The 17,226-nt window shown below is 38.7% G+C and overlaps 1 protein-coding gene across 3 annotated transcripts in view; it reads right to left on the minus strand.

The window, feature by feature from the left end:
• Positions 1-550: 550 nt before the first annotated feature.
• Positions 551-17,226, minus strand: part of RHOT1 (ras homolog family member T1) — a 24,049-nt gene continuing 7,373 nt past the window's right edge. The window contains exons 8-20 of one of the 3 annotated variants that reach the window (XM_010134591.1): positions 16,151-16,249; positions 15,608-15,716; positions 14,545-14,665; positions 13,778-13,862; positions 13,268-13,413; positions 12,564-12,664; positions 12,195-12,325; positions 11,760-11,843; positions 10,875-10,994; positions 10,355-10,557; positions 8,873-8,995; positions 3,145-3,288; positions 1,582-1,699 (exon numbers count right to left, since the gene is read on the minus strand). In XM_010134591.1, coding sequence (XP_010132893.1) covers positions 1,582-1,699; positions 3,145-3,288; positions 8,873-8,995; positions 10,355-10,557; positions 10,875-10,994; positions 11,760-11,843; positions 12,195-12,325; positions 12,564-12,664; positions 13,268-13,413; positions 13,778-13,862; positions 14,545-14,665; positions 15,608-15,716; positions 16,151-16,249 — 1,584 coding nt within the window. Of the gene's footprint in view, positions 1,700-3,144; positions 3,289-8,872; positions 8,996-10,354; positions 10,558-10,874; positions 10,995-11,759; positions 11,844-12,194; positions 12,326-12,563; positions 12,665-13,267; positions 13,414-13,777; positions 13,863-14,544; positions 14,666-15,607; positions 15,717-16,150; positions 16,250-17,226 lie in introns of all 3 variants that reach the window. The other 2 variants (XM_010134607.1, XM_010134599.1) reach the window with 2 other exon arrangements.

A 17,226-nucleotide genomic window follows, 5' to 3' on the forward strand; every position in this document is an offset into this window, starting at 1 on the left:
GACGAACACACGTTCCGAGCGGGGCGGCAGCTCCCAGCCCTCCCCAGAAACCCAACAGCTCCACCAGCGCCCGGATCCCTTCGGCACAGCCGGCACCCGCAGCCACCGAGGCACCGCGTCCCAACCGCTCCAGGTCGATCGGCCTCCTCCGCAGGACAGGAGAGCGAGGGCTCAATACAGAGAGATTCACAGGGAGCATAAATAACACACAGAAGATCGATGCTGCGCTGTGTCCTTCGTGCCGATCTGAAGAGGAAGGTGAGGTTACAGATTGGGAGCTTTCCGAGCTGTTGGTCATCAGCTTTCCTGTTCAGCTTCTCTGCAAGGTCAGAGTAGGGGACAGGCATTACCTTCCTCAAACAACCCCTGAACTGTGCACTTTCTTCTCCCGGTCTTAGGATAAACCACAGAAACCCCAGAGCCAAGAGATTAAAGCTCCCAGGCTGAAGGCACTGACAGTTTTCTCTCGGCTGAAGGACCAGGTTTTATAAGGACACCTTTCAGGGCAGGGGAATGAAAAAGTTTTTAAAAAGATAAAAAAATCCATGAACACAGTACACAGTTATTTTATTGAAATACTTGAAAAGGCCAGCAATGGAAAAATAGGTTTGTCATGAGGAATTAATGTTCGATTTCTACTGATCGTTAAAAAAGCTGTGTCTATAGGTAATTCCAGCCAGTTACAGAATGCACCGTGATCCATGCAACTAACATACTACAGTAGAATAGGCACTGTGTACTATTTGAGTTTTATCTTGCACACAGCTTTCAACAGGTATGACTGACATGATGTGAGAAATTAAACAGCAACACTTTTTGAATTATAAACATTTATAATATACAAATTTGCTCATCTGATTCATAAGGTTATAAAACAACATAGCAGAAAATGAAAACGGTGAATTACAGCACGTGGAGTTGATGTGGCAGGTTCAAAACTATGTTTTTCCTTTCAAAAGAAAAATCCAACTGCTAAATATGTCACTGGTCATGTAACATACAAAATCATAGACCAGGACAGCAACGGTGACATTTTCTTGAAATACACAGTGGGGAAATTTGTTCATCAGTTAAAAAATAATAGATAAGAATGAAAAATCACAAATTCTGCCTGGTATAGCTTATAGAACAAAAAGATGAAGTCACTTCAGATGAATGTGGAATAAATAAGCAATCCTTGAGGAAGTGTTATCCTTGAGTTGAACCTACTCTACCGAAAATTAATTTCAACTATACACCAGTAAGTCACCGCGGTGAAACACCGAAGAACAGTATTCTGAATGACATTCTGGGAAGCCATGTCTTACTGCTTTAATATGTACAGGTTATTTACAACAAATTCCCTTTTGGCCTCACAAGTTAAGCCATTTTAGCTGGCTGTTAAGACGCAATTCTTTTTTCCACGCATTATGCAATACTGTAGTTAGAGCTATAATTTAAAATATTCTTATGCATGAATTACAAATATTAATAAAGTAACTCTGCATATATAAATATTTCTAGCAGAATTTAAAGCATTCAGAATGTACATAAAAGTGGGGGTTTTTTTATTTGGTAGGGCCAGATGTGTCTCTTCTCAGATCATCGCTGCTTTAACAATGCTTTGTACATTGCAAAACCCAGAAATGCAAAGACAGTAGCACCAAAACTTGCTCGGAGCCAAAATGTAGAACTCTTAAGGTCCGCTTGTGTCACATGCCTAAAATTTAACACACATACAAAACCGGGTTAATTCCATGACAGAAATATCAGACAACATGTGCTAAACTACTCTGCTTTTGGAAATTCATCACTACACTTGTCACAGGCAAGCAGCTCACAGTTCAGCCTCACGAGTACTTCAGACAGTCATTTGACTTTTCTCAAAGGTTTACGGTTTGATCTGCAGCCCTGGTCTCATCAGTAGATCTCACTAAAGTCAGAGTTCACACAGCTGAAGAGAAATGCAGGAGCAGATCATTAGTCATGAATGTGGGGAGGGCAGCGTGTCTTCTTTGCGAGCACCAGCAAGCATTCAGGGAAGGAAAACAAAAATAGCCAGCAAATAATTAATAACCCATAATGAGAACAACTCTGTCCAGCAAAATCCTTTTTTTAAATGCTGAGTTTCTGTATTTCTGCTTTTCCATGAAAAGCTTTCCAGTCCTGTTGAGCATCTACTTAGATTTCTTGTTTACTGACAAGTAGCAAGTAATACCTTTCCAAAAGCTAGAATCAGGACCATTTGTACACCCCTTTCTTCCCAGTACAGTCACAATAGAAACAGTCATCCAATACCAAGCTGAAAGCTAAGAGAAGGTGCTAGTGAAACAAGCGGTGGCAATGGCATCAACAGAAAAAGACAAGATGTAACAACAGGATGAAGTGACCGTATGACAGAAAAAGCCACATCTCGCATGACAGTAGAGACAGCCAATGACCCAACTCTCCCAGATATTGCAAGAAGTCTGTGAGCATGCTCGGTTAAACACCACTGGCTGTCCTCAAAAGTAGTCTCAAGTATGACAGCTTACCATAAAGCAGGAGCTACTGTTTCAAACAAGTTATAAATGCCATAATTCAAAGCACAAAAAGTTCCTACACAAGAGTAAAGGGTTTTTTTGTTTGCTTTGTGTAAGATAGAGCTTACAACAGAACTTCACTGGCCTACACGTATTTTAGCCCGTATTAGTCATCACGGGTTACTCGGTGAAAGCTGCAGAGTATGGAGAACAAGGAGCGTTCAGAGATCCTAAGCATACGCGGTGCACAAGAGACTTCACAGAGTGTGAATGGCAGAGCTACAGCACACAAGCTCTTTAATAAAGCAGGAATTGTTACTTGCTGTTAAAATACACAAAACCAGTTTAGGTTATGCTTTAGTAGACGTGGGGCCATATAGCTAATCCGTGTATATCACACCACATGCTGAAGAATAACACGGGGCACAATCAGCGAAACACAGCTGGTCTCAAAAATTTCCTGATCTTAGTTAAGAACATCTTGCTGGGTTATGGAACAGATCAAATTCATGAATTCCTGCAAGCATTAGTTCTTCTACAGCTAGTTCGGACAAACTCTCTGCAAACTAGATGTCAAGTGGCTTGCTGAGGGGGAGAAAGGGAAAAGGCAATGGCAAGGTCACCTTAGTTTGGCTGTTGTTACCTGTCTTCATGTACACGTGGACCAAGAGATGACTCCATGAAGATGGAATTTTCTACGGAGTTGACGGCGTGCACCTGCTGCATAATACTGCTCTCCTCGTCTGCTAACAGCATGGCCCCCAACTCATCTAGGTAGGGTCTTAACCTTTTCACACACATGCACAGTTCGCAGTTCACACCACAGCTCAACAACAGCAAGTGTCTCAAATAACAAAGCCCAGAGAATTTATCATTATTAGCCATCTAGCCCCTGACTTGTGCAGTTGTTAAAAACTTAGCGCCTGGGGAAAACAGAACTACATGGAGTTTGTACTTTTGATGAGCTAAGTAAAAGACATGATTTTTACGCAGGTACATGTCATTGCTTTAACGACAATGAAAACTGATTACGAAACAGAATCTCTTCTCACTCCATCACCCAAGCCTCAACTTGCAGGTGTCCACAGGATCCTGCAGTACTCCTGCACCTCATGCACGAGCCAGAGTACCTGTGCTGAACACACTGCAACGACTCTGACACATCAGCCCTAAAACTGACAAGATCCCCCTGATGTGGATTATTCAATTAAAAACTGTATTTTATCATTCCATGTGGCTGGTTTTTTTTAGTAAAAACCCCTCATCTTCACATCTGTAAATTATAAAACTTATCTGTGTATGTAAAACAAATCACCTGCACGTAACATGATTTTAACAGATTATGTGATAGGTATTTATGTAACAACTCTCAAGTTTAATTTGGTTAATTCAATTGCCCAGTTATTTGTAATAACTTAAAAACCACCCCTTTAAATGGGCAAATCGCTGTTTAAATTGCAAATGAATGCTTTTGCATTGCCTCATAAAGCCCCATCTCTCACACCTAGATTTTCTGATTCCTATCTATAATTTGCCTTGTTTTGACTTTGGCACATGTCCATATTTAATGGCTTGCAAGAAACTTGCTGAGCATGCTTCATCCTTTCAAAAGCAATTAACATTTTCTCAGTCATGATAAAATCCGGTTTTCATGTCTAAAGGGAGAATAAATTGACTCTGATCCCTTTTCTAAGCCTAAGAATAAGAGACTCTCTCATTCAAAGAAAGGACTAAACCAAAGCAGGGGTTTGTCTTATAACCTCAAGAAAATTTACTGACTTCAGTAAGAAATTATTAGGGTCCTCTGAACACCTCAGCCCAAAATTCCAAAGTCTAAAATACTTACTTCAGTATGCATGGATGTCTAACTGCTTTACACCTTTGAAAAAAATCCAATTTTTCTTCCTTAAAAGTTCCTTATCCTGTCATAAACTCCATTTTTGCAACTTTGATCCCTAACACTGTTTAGCTGCCATTAAAGAAGAAAAAAAAACTGGCTGAAATAATGAAAGAAGATCAATGTTTGCTTCCAGCACAGGCTCTTTTGACATGAAAGTGGCTATAATGCAGAAAAACTTCTCTCAATACATACTGAAAAATTCTACTTCTTCAATAAATTATGTTCAATTTTATTTCACTGTAGCTGCATTTATCAATCTAATTTTCATCAGTGGTAGAAACTATTACAGCCTTGCTAGTAAGAGAGTAAGTCTGAATGAGAAAAATCATCCTCTCCAAGGGTAAAACACGGGTATGGGTGTGCACATACACACAGAGTAGCAGTTAGGACACCATAAATGAAGCTGCATTTGAAACTCTTGCTCATTAGCAGTAACAACTAGTTTTCAAACTTCCCAAATAGATTGGTGTGTGTATTTAATCATACAATTAGTTCCACACACATAAGAAAGTTTAGAAATTTTGCCTTTGGCATAAAATTTACATTTTAATGCATATTTTGGAAAAAAAGATTTTTATTCAACCTACCCTTATTAGTGAGTGATGTAATTTGTCACTTGTTGAGTAAGAGCTTTGAAATCTGCACAGACTTTTAAAAGGCTTTAACAACTCACAAGAAGTTTGCAACATGCGCTCGTCAAGAGGTTAACTGAGCATGCCGGCACGGTCACACACAGAAAGCGGCTGAGTTGGGGCCAATACCGACACTTCCCATGTCAGCAGCAGAAGAATCCCAAGTCTGGGAAGGTTTTAACCTTAACTATAAAAGTTCAAAACCATTCCTGTAGTAACTACAAAAGCATTTTAAAAGCACGGTGGTGAGGCCAACGGGCGAGTCACATGGCTGCTCACACCACATTATAAGCAAGTTGATGCAGCCAGCAAGGAGCAGCAGCCTGCTCTGACAGACAATAGGTTCTAACAATAAAATAAAAGCAACTGAATTCCAAAAATATCATGTAACATGCACAAGCTGCTGCAGCTTCCCTTCAGGCACATGTTTTCCTAGGATGCACACTAACTACAGAGTTAGAATTTTCACCCATGCATTACTCCTCTAAAATGTGAGAAGCTCCAAGTGCATCTTATTATCTATAAAACCTAAAAAGAATGTCAAATGCCAATCCAATGTATTCTATTTGTAAAGAAATCAGGGGGTGCAGCAAACTTCTACTCAGTATGGGGCATTCAACAGTTTAGAGGGGGAGGAAAATGGGTAAGTAAAATGTTACACTGTCCTGTTTTGGAGGACACTCAAGTACAGGGGTAGATTTCCGCTATTAGGTTTAATGGCAATATACTAAGGTTCTGAAAAATAATCTGCATACACTGCACATAGTGAAAAATCAGTCCTGAGTTATTAAAGCTTTCCCATTATTGTAACAAAATGAAACAACTGACTTAACTTTAATTTCACAGACGGAAGGTTTTCATAGGAGAAAAAAAAATCTTACAAGTAACTCCTGAAACAACTATGTTTTACATGCAAGCAGAACTTCACTTCTGTTCCACAATGTTGAAAAACTTTAGAAGGAGGAAGAAACATGCTGAGAAGTCTCCCTCAGTAAACAATACAACTCTCATGCATTAGAATTCTTTTATTTTGAAATGAACTTAGCTGACAGAAAAATGCCACTACCGTACAAGCAAAAAGCAACAAGTGAATGATTTAAAACCAAGAAAGCAGAAAAACACATGCAAAATTGATACTCTGGAGCTTTAAAAAAAAAAAGCCGAAACTCCAAGCTTGCAGTTAAAGAAAAGTTTAGAATGACATAAACAGAAACCTTGTTTTTAAAAAGAGGTAAAACAATGTAGTAAAAAGAGATTAAGGGCCAGCCAGACAAATACAAATGAACACCTAAAGGAAAGAATAAATTGAAAATATAAAAATACTACAGGATAGTAACAAGTCTCACACGTGCTCGGTGAAACGCTTTGAATGCAGTGCCTTCTTCCACAAAGAGACAATGAAGCGTGTTCCTGGGTAGTTCAAACCAACAATCCCATCCCTGCACACTAATCGCCTCCAATCCGAACTTCCAGGCTTGCTGAGCTTGCTCTTCTGAGAGCCTACAAACCCCCGGGAGCCCTGAGGTTTGTCCGTACGAGCGGAACTGAAGGTGGGCATGAGTAGGTTTTTCAGTTGCATAGAGGCAATGTTCTTCCTTGAATTCCTAAGGTGGGACTATTCAAAAGGGATATTACACCTTGCTTGGTAACAGCGTTCAAGCATGACTTAGCAACAAATAACACAGGAAAGGTCCAATCTGAAAAATTTCAGCTTATCTGCTTGCACTGTCTAAAGCTTCAGAACAGGAAGGGATCAGGAGAATAAGTCCTCTAGAGAAGGCTCCTTCACCCGTCAGTTATCTAGATTTTGCTAGATAACTAGATGTATTAAAAATACATCTAAGGAGCTAACATTTTCAAACAAGAAACCATCCCTACCCTCCTCAGTCTACAATCAGGAGCTATTCCCTCTGCTTTCCAGGGATCTCAGCTCCACTGTTGTCGCAGTTACAGAGCAGCCAGGTACTGGGCGGTGAATAACCTGCAGCAGTGTGTTCTGTAAGGAAACACCTGTGCGGAGCTAACTAGGAAGAGAGCTGGGGAGATGACGTGAGCACGCTGGGAACCTGCAACAAAACCCTACTGAGTGTCTACAGACAAAGAGATTGCAGAAAATGATTCTTCCTTTCTGTAGGGTCAGGGGAAAAGTCTACGAGGAATTCTCCTTTCCTTGGATTACAGACTTGTTTAGGCAGTAGTAGACTCCTGTGCTTATTCTGCACTATCTGGTGACAAGGTGGGGAATGACGACGTCCCAAGACTTCTCATAAAACTGTTAGACTTGTTTAGGCAGTAGTAGACTCCTGTGCTTATTCTGCACTATCTGGTGACAAGGTGGGGAATGACGACGTCCCAAGACTTCTCATAAAACTGTTTCAATACCTCAAGTCCTTGACATATTTCAAAGGAACGAAGTGTGATGTCTAATGCAGAACTTAAAAAAGCCACAGGCCCATACAAGAGAGAAACAAGCCACAGCAGCTCAAAACCATTCCAAAAAATGAGGATGCATTATAGAGGTGATCTCAGCCTCAGCAATGAAGAGTTGGGATTTTCTAGAGGTGACTGCTGAGTCAAGGTTTAGAGCAACCATACACAAAGAGATTGCTGTTTCAAGGGGGTTTTGTCTGAGGGATACTACTGCTGTAGAAGAGATGCAGCATGAACAATCTCACTCATATTCACAGTCTTTTCCTAAGCTAATGAGTTTTCACCCTTCTCTGACCTCTCACTCTGTGGTTAACACTTCCACCTTGGATTAACATGGTGTTTCACAAAGATGCTCAGTACTGGAGGTGAGTGTCACTAGGCCTCCTATGTGTGTGCCTTGCATTTAAAAGGAGGCAGCCACTCTTACTTGGAGCAGCTACATCTGAAAACAGTAAAGAGTTCTAACATACATGGACCACCAGCATGTCAGGATATTCTAACCATGGCCTTCAAATAAACACATTTATCATAGTTGCCTCCCAAGAATCCCATTTCTCATGCACGCCTCTGAGAAGGCCGTAAAGGATGGAACCACTACATTACAAAAATTGTTCGGTTTGAACTCCCAGTTGCTGGGGTGAGATGGCAAGTGCTGAGGCATTAGTAAACTGCGTGTTAGTTTAGTACACACAACATGAGGTACAGCACTGTTTTCAACACCGAAAACCAGTTCTCTCTCTTTACCAATTGTTTTTGCCAAAGTCTCTGCAAATGTTTAACTGTTTAACACTTCCTACATGTTGCATTTTATTCAGAGGTGAACTGGATGTTAAAAGCGCTGGATTTTTTTTTTTTAAACACAAACTACCCACTCTTTGAGCAAACCAAGCATAACACACACACGCAGAAATTCTGTGAACTCCCAAATATCAAATGACTAGCAAATATAAACACGTAATATGCGATATGATGCTGCTATAGTCAAGCTGTGCCTTCATGAAAATGTTCGTGTAACTGCTATGTAAGAGGCAGTACCTCTTACCGATACTAAACAAAACTATAATGTCTCCAGTGAGACACATTACACAGATTTACAGACACTACTTATTGTCCATTACTAGTTCCCTAAAAACACAGTCCTGACTTCTCCACAGTATTTCTGCAGTCTCTAAGTGCCTGAATCAACTACCAAACCAGTAATGTTTCAAAGATATCACTGGACTAGCTCAGAAGATCGAAAGTACCTTCAAGTTAAACAAAGCTTGACAATTCTATGGCAATTATTAAAGTATCGGCCTCTTTAGTGGATACCGAGTGAAAAGTCTGCAGTATATATGGTTACCAATTGCTTTTTAAAAAAACCTTTATTTTAAAAGCACACCTGGTACCTAGTAAATAAAGTTAAGGACCTGTTAAGAACTGCAGTGAAGAGTTTGTTCTTTACAGATTGCAGCAAGTCTGAGTTGAGGAAGTTCTGACAGATGCAAAATGTACACCTGTTGCAGGCGCACATACAGCGTAACCGGGCATGGCTGCGAAAACACACAGAAGGACAGGAGTTGAAATCTTGCTCATAAAATCAGGTGCACATTAGGACTGCGCCACAACCAAGAGGGATTTAGGAATAAAAGGTACATTTGAATGAGTAAGGAGTGGAGAAAAAAAAAAATATACTGGGAAGCAAGGGTACAACTACGGCTGTGCAGAGTTTTAAGATCAGGTGTTCCACGTCTTGAACATTTTGGCATTACCACCATACACAGATCTCAATAGCAAAGCACAAACATGACTGAAAATGGTTGCTGAATTTATTCAGGTTTGTAAGGAAAGCATCTAAATGCCTCTGAGTTTGTCTGCACAGCAATAGGTAACACCCCTTTTTCAAAAGGAAAGTAAGCCACATTTTCTACTGCTTTGAATGCACACTTTGAAGTGACAGTTACCTTTACATTCCCCACCCTAACAAACACACATGCTGGAAAACTAAGGGAGAAGCAGGAATTGATATGACAAGACACTGGGTCAGTGCTACACTTTAGTGGTTTCCCACTATTCAGAGCTACAGAATAAATACAGGAGAATAAAAACAAAACAAAAGCTTTATAAATCTAACTCAATACATTCAATTTCAAATATTTAAAAAAAAACGCTATTATTTTGGGTGAAAGTGACATTAGTGCTATTTGATTTAAAGCAAATGTCAGCTGTCATACTAGACTCCATCTGCTGTGATATTTATGTAGTTCAACACCATATTAAAAGCTCCACCCTCCAAAAAAGAGATGCAAAGTGAGTTTAGCAACAGTGAGATGGGTAGTGAAGAAGAATGTGAGCTTAAGTATCTCTTATCTGAAGCACAAAAGGTTTTTATACAGAAATACTTTTAAAAACGACTAATGATCTGAAGCACATGGTAGTAAACACCCTGAAAATAAAAAAGCTTCAAGCAGTGCACTGGGGAAACTGTTGTTGACTGAAGAGTGTCATCACTTGTAATCAACTGTCCGGTTGAGCGGTTTACAACGACTGCAGTACAACTTACTTACAAGTGTTTCAAAAATACCAAGATATGAATGTTGACATACTGAATTTTGCATCCAAATAAGGACAGAACAAAACCCTACATATTCATTGGAATTTGCAACAGGAGCTGGATGAAATAGTGTATTCTTCAAAGAACACCCTAGCAACAACAGCTGACACTGATTTCTGTGTTGGATACACACCAACTTTCTCAATTTGAAATTATTTGATGATTCTACTCAAGTCACTCATGTCTCTCTGTTGCTAAACCTCAGTGAGGCAGCTCCATCCTCGTGGCTAACAATGACATGCAGTGGAATTGTGCGTGACCCATGCAATGGGAAAAACAGAACGGCTCGAGTACTTACGGATACATCGCCATAGTTGTCAGTTTAACAAAGATATCCTTACTCGGCACATCTACTGTATTACAAGTAAAGGCTTGAGGTGGAGGCATTTTGTGTTTTTTGCAGAATTCAGCAGGCGAAATACTATATTCCTGTCTAACTTCATGCAAGTCAGACTTCGCAGCTACAACTAAGCACGGTATTCTGCTGTCCACGAAGTGCTGCTGCAAATTTAAAGAAGAAAAGTGAAAGAAACAGTGAATGATACATCCAGTCTGGAACAGACCCTGTTAAACTGTTTGCAGCACCATTAAGAAATATTCATTGCACTCAAGTCGGGCATTTCTAGAAGCAGAGCATTTTATACAGAGAAGTAGACGTTAGCTTTGTAGAAATAACAAAGCTGCATTTCTATGGCATCAGCCATATATAACCAGTGCTCATAAAAGAACTCGTGTATAGGACCAGTAACTGACACTAAATACTTTGTCAGTGAAAAGATACATAAATGTCAAGGTTTGTATATAGAAACTGTACAAACCTTAAAAATCCGGGCACAGTACTCAAAGGACTTGGGGTTACTGACATCATACACCAGGCAGACAGCATCACATACGGTTTCAGCGTCAGTTAAAAATTCAGAGTCACTGACATCATGTAGCTGGAAAAATAGACGGTTGAAGAGGGAGAAAAGCTTTGTCATTATGCAGTTAAAGGAGTTTTGTCACTTTAATTTTTCTCATAATTTTTATGGCTCATTTTCAAGTATCCTTAGAACTAACAGACTGACCACAGAAAGAATTAATGAAAAAAAAAAAACAACCCCACAGTAGGAATTTACCATACAGCCAGCGTATGTGAGCTGTTAACATCACATCTGCAGGCAGTCACAACCTCGGCACAAAAAGTTACAATTATTTTAACACAAAATCCTACATTCTCACAGAAACTGGTGTTCACCCTACAGAGCAAAACCACAGAGCAGAGGACTAGATCTTGGAAAACAAAGAAAGATACCATATTATCGAAAAGGAAAACTGGAGTAGAATGAGCTTTAAAGGAAGTATTTGACCCAGTGAAGAGTAACTTTAGCCATCCTAATCACCCTATGTGACAGATCCTTCTTTAGTGAGTAGTTATATTGTTTGCTGATAATTTATCACGTTTTAATTTGATGCCCTGCAGCATAAACATACTGGACTGGGTTCTGTACAATTAAGGTCAAGGTTTCAAAAATAACAAGCCCTGAACAGGTTCAGTTCAAAGTATTAGCAACACGTAAAACCAGAAGCTATTCGAGCTGGAAAAGCAGTGGGGGGATCCACATTCCTGAAGAAGAGACAGTTAAAACAGGAATTTGTTTGCAGAACGCTCACTGGATTTTAAGATTAACCAGTGACATGCAAACAATAAGAGGCAACCTTACCAGCAAGTATTTTTCCTGTCCGTATACATAGACTGTATTAATGGCATAGTAAGACTTGTGTTCAGCACGTATTTGCCTTTGTCTCTGAAAATGCAGAATTTCACGTTAGATCACAGCAACTTGCCTCTTGAAGTTAGATTTGAAGAGCTGTTTTACTCCATTTATTAGTGGATGAAAATGACAGTAAGCCGTGGTTTATTTTGCAAAGAAATGCATGGCTGTAATCCATGATGTACAAGTAGTTACTGCATGCAACAGCCATTTGTCTATTTGATACCAAAAAAACCCCCAAACCCCTCCCCCCTCTCAATAAGTCTATATTTCCTCAAGGAATTCTCCACAGTAATGATCAGCAAAGCTCTAAGATCAATTGGTTTTGCTGTTTAACCTTAACTCAAAAGCATATATAGAGAATATAAGCAAAAGCTTTCTTACCATTAGATTTCTCCCAAGAAGAGCCTGAAGAACTCCACTTTTCCCACAGCCTTTCATTCCAACAACATTGCATTGGAAAACATTTCTCTGAGTCTGTTTTTTCTGGAGATCTATCTTTTTATTTCTTGTTACTTTGGGGAAAAAAAAAAAGTATTTTTCATGAGATGTACATGCATGTGAAAACATGAAATAATTGTCAGCTTACATTAAAATACACACAAAACAATCAAAAATATTAAAATGAAAGATTTGAACAGAGCACAAAGTAAAAAATAAGTGCAAAACCACAAATTGTTTGCTTAAACCTTTTACTCTTGAGCAGATTTCTAAATTTAAATCCCTAAGTTTTATATTTTTTTTTGTAATTACCTGTAATTGCTGATGCTTGAGATTCTTGTTCTGCAAGTATGGAGTAGCCTAAATAACCCAGGTACTCCAGGCAACGCTGTACATCCAAGTACGTCGTTAGTCTAGCAGAGGGGACAAAAAGACCTTTCTGAATAGTCAGCATCTGTGACACCAATTGTTTACAGAACTCAAACAGATTTTATCTCCTATCTCCAGACCGACCTGACTGAAGTATTCCTGGCACCGTGCTGTACTGACAGACAACACACTCTGAAGGTAAATCCTGGCAACTTTACTAGTCTTAATAGCCAGCAAAGCACCATGAAGGCAGTACTTGCTGAGGCTTGTCAACCTCCACTGAATTTTCAACCCTCAGCAAATAATGTATTCCTCATTGTCTGTATTTTCAATAGGAAACAAACCTCATTCTTGAACATTCATACCTTCTCTAAAGAGTAGGACAGAAACAAATACCTCAACAAGTTTCAGGAAGATTTCCACAGTCCAAAGAGACATTTCTTATGGTTAGCACTAAATACTGGCCAAATCCTAAACAGGTTATAACCACTGGCTGAAGATTAGGCCACAGGATGGCTTTAAGAACCTCACCGCTCGGGTCCATTTTCGACTATTAAACTTCCATTCTTTCTACTAGATTTCTAAGAAGAATCTATAAACACATACACGATGTTCTCAAGTACTAAAATGTAACATGTCACACTTACGTCCACTGAGAGAGAAACCCTTGGTATGTAATCCACCCCCTTTCATTGGTACAAACAGTGTTGTTAACATCAGGTCCCCACGGCATGTAAGGGAAGACTTTGAACAAATCTTTCAATTCATCAGGAGACAAAGCACAATCTCTATCCTGAAAACAAGCAAACGATATCAGACATAAATCACTTAACTCACGTTTACTCTAAACTGATATTTTCTTGCTGTATGCTTGCAAGATTCAAGAAACTGAGCTCCTTCCTCTTTAATCATTGTCCTTTTTAAATAAGATTAAATATATGAGCTAGCTAAAAAAAAAGTTGGTGGTGTGACTATAACTGCCAACTCTCCTGGTAGACAGAAATACAAAGAGCAGGCTAGTCTTGACTGCAGAGCTTGAGTCAGAACCAGTTGCTGAATGAAATGACCTCATGACAAACCCACACTTTTTGCTAACAAAATTGCCAACAAACTAAGGCTCTTAAGGACACACACACACACTCAAATTAAAAGCTTACCAAATCATGTTTATCAAAAATACTTTGAAGAAATAAGTAAGCATGATGATTTAATTCTGTTGTGCAGTCTGGAGGAATTTTTAGCCTGTTTATTGAAAACAAAACCAAGAAGTGTTAAATGTGTTTATGAAATATAGACTATTTAAACTCAAAATACAGACTTTGCATTACAACATTTGTTATTTGACCTTTGCATTTAATTTTAACAATTTATCTTTAGAAAAATCAAAGAAAGCAGTGTTTTTATATTAGATGATATATAGATACATAATAATCAGGGGTTGGCTTGTTTGGGAGGTTTTTTGTGTGGTGTTTTTGGGGTTTGGTTGGTTGGGTTGTTTGTTTTTTTTTTTTTAATCAGAAAATGACATAGTTACATTTTTAAAAAGAAGCCTCAGAGCTGATTGATCTCTTAACTTTTTGATTGTAGGATTTTTAAAGGATCTCAAGTACTATGAAAATACTGACAAGCCTTTTCTAATTGGTTGCCACACAGAATAAGCGACTGTTCAGGTTCACGTGCCAATTGTGTATTGAGTTTCTTTTGCCATCTTCCTTATTGAGAGATGGCAGAACACGACTTGGCGCAAGAGAGGAGTTTTTCCTTTGCAGTTTTCAGTCACATGAAGATTTTGGCTGGTAGGTCATAAAGTAAGGGAGATATTTAATGTAACAATGTGTTAAATAAACACACTACAATAACCTTTTCCTCCTGCCAAAGCAGGAAGCAGCATTTAAGTTAAAGACAGCTAAAATACGATACATACGGAGGAAACAAGTACTCTGGTGTAAGCTCTAAGTCATCGTCATATCCAAACCGACGCAAAACAGTCCAAGTTGTTTCATGCCTTCCTCGCTGAATGAAAAGTGTGTGTAGAAAAAGAAAACCTAAAAACCAAATGATGAAATCTTAAGGCCCTGAAGAGCTTTATCTGCTACAAGTATTTTTAACAGAATCAGACTGAAAACAAAAAAAGCTTGAAATATGCTTTCCGATTTTAAACCCCTAGGTGACATTACACCATTATCTCCACAGACTGAAGGTTCAGAAACCATATTATTTGTGAAAGTGTCCTTCACCGTTTCCTTAAAACAACCCATTTGGTTTTCCGTTGGTATCTGCTCCTTTCAGTTTCAGTGTTTTAGAAGAACTTAGCTGCATGAAAAGGCAGACAACAATATTTTCAACAGTTGCTGTTTTAAGATAGCCTTAGCAAGAAGCCCGGAGAGTAGTCCCACGGAAGACTGCCTTTAGTTTTCCTGTACAAAATAACTGGGTAGGATTTCTGTTTAGCACTTTCCAGGGCTTAATGAAGACTGAAATTTCATTGTTTAGTAAGGCTATGCCTTAAGATTCCCACTGCTTACATTTCTCGCACGTCCTGTTATATGTGTAAGCTCCACAAGCAAAGCAGTTACACTGATGCTCAGAAAGCAAACGTTTTCACTTTTGCCACAAGCTGAGCAAATGTGCACTATGCAGCCGGTAAAATGTGACAGACTCCACACACTGCTGACAAGCGTTGCAGGCAGTGAGCCTAGAGACAAGATACAGATTTATCCAGGGGACTGTCTCAAAAGAGATTGTATACTTATTTGGAGTCCGAGCTCTGTAACAAGTTGTAAGAAAGACCTTGCTTTATTCACCCGGTTACTCCCCATTTTAATCACTTTGATATCATGTTGCCACTACACCCAACTACTGTAGTCTAAAAAAAAAAAAAAAAAAAAATCAAAACAGAGACCATACTCCAAAAGACTAGCTTCTCTATGTAAGAATGATAACCAGCTGTACAAAGACACATATTTTAAGGGTTAAGCAAGGCTCACCTTTTAATGTTAATCCGTTATCTGCAACTCCATCACTTAGGTTTTTCCTGACTACATTCTTTACATCTTCCAAAGCCTGAGGTGCCAGTGGTGTATTAAAACAAATTCTCTGACAAAACAAAACAAACAAGAGCAGCATGTTAGGACCACTGGCTACTAAGCTGGACAAACAGCACGTCCTGTATGAAATGCAGCCTTAAACATTCTGATAAGCTAGTGAAGGACAATCCAATTTCTTTCTGGAAATAAAGGTGTATAACCTTTTATTTACTTTTATTTTTATTTTTAAATACAGGCATTTGGGCTTGTACATTTAAACAGATTTTTAAAATTTTGCTCTTGAACAATGGTTACAAATAAAATTAATACCATTGCTATTTTTACAGATCCACTCTTTTATTCTGCACTTAAAACTTTTTAATATTTAGAACTTGTTCCCTTAAAATTCACCTTACTACCATTCCTTCAAAACCTATCACCTTTTCTTCTAGAATTATAGAGTTCAACTATTAGGCATGGCGAAAAGGTAAGGAAACAAGTTACCTGAAAGAAGTTGAGCTCTGCATCATTGAGAGTACCATCATTATCCTGATCAGAAATTCTAAAAATGCGCGTCAGTGCTTTAATACAGGCAGGTTTCATCTACGGAATAAAAGAAAGTTCAGTATCTTTCTGGGCTTGAATATAAAAAAGATCACACTGAATGATATCAGGCAGCTTCATTACATTAACATAAATACGAGCCTTCATTTTACATTTTAGAACAGAGACATTCATACACAAAAATATAAACCAAGAGGAAACAAAATCCTGATCTAGCAAACTTATATCTGTAACTTTAAAACAGTTACTTTACATTGTATGTCTTTTTATTCAATTATTAGAAGAGCTTCAAGTTCATCACAAGCTGAAGGAGGTGCTATCTAGTTATTACAAAACAACAGAATGATTTTTTCCCCCCAAAATATGTTTTAGCGGAGGAAAATCCGAGTGCTTTGCAAAAATAAACGGCTCTAGAACTACAGCCAACTCTTTCTAAACAAGCACACTACCACTATTCACCACTTCAGCTATGGCTTCAGAAGGCTTCAAACATCAAATACTGAGAACCTTCACAGGGCTCATTCATCTACCAGGCAAAGCATCGATCATACGGACTATCTCTATGACAAAAGAATTGCTAGGATACCTTCCAAGTGAAGGAAAACAGACACTGGCAACTCTCTCCCAACAACTACAGTGATGACGGACTCTTCTCTTCATAGGGGTCACACAGATTGCATAGAGATTGGTTTTGGAAAACCAAAAAGAATTCAGCACAACAATTTTATCACAATATTACTAACTCATAAAGATGATTCTGATGGAAGAAATCAAAACAGGGTTATTCTCTCTACTTAAAGTATTTACGACTGAAGTAACTTTCCCACTGCCCAATACTACACAGGGGTTACATTAAGAGATTTTATTTATATTTGCCCATGAAATTAATGTTTTTTAAAAAAACCACATGCCTTCATAATATGCTCAGCTAACTACCTGTGACACTTAAAACCCAGCCGCATCATTTGTTTCTTATCCCTTTTGCCAGTTTCACAAAGTGCTCAGAAAAGCTCTTT

This window comes from Buceros rhinoceros, unplaced genomic scaffold, assembly GCF_000710305.1.
Source record: "Buceros rhinoceros silvestris isolate BGI_N320 unplaced genomic scaffold, ASM71030v1 scaffold30940, whole genome shotgun sequence".
Classification (NCBI taxonomy): domain Eukaryota; kingdom Metazoa; phylum Chordata; class Aves; order Bucerotiformes; family Bucerotidae; genus Buceros; species Buceros rhinoceros.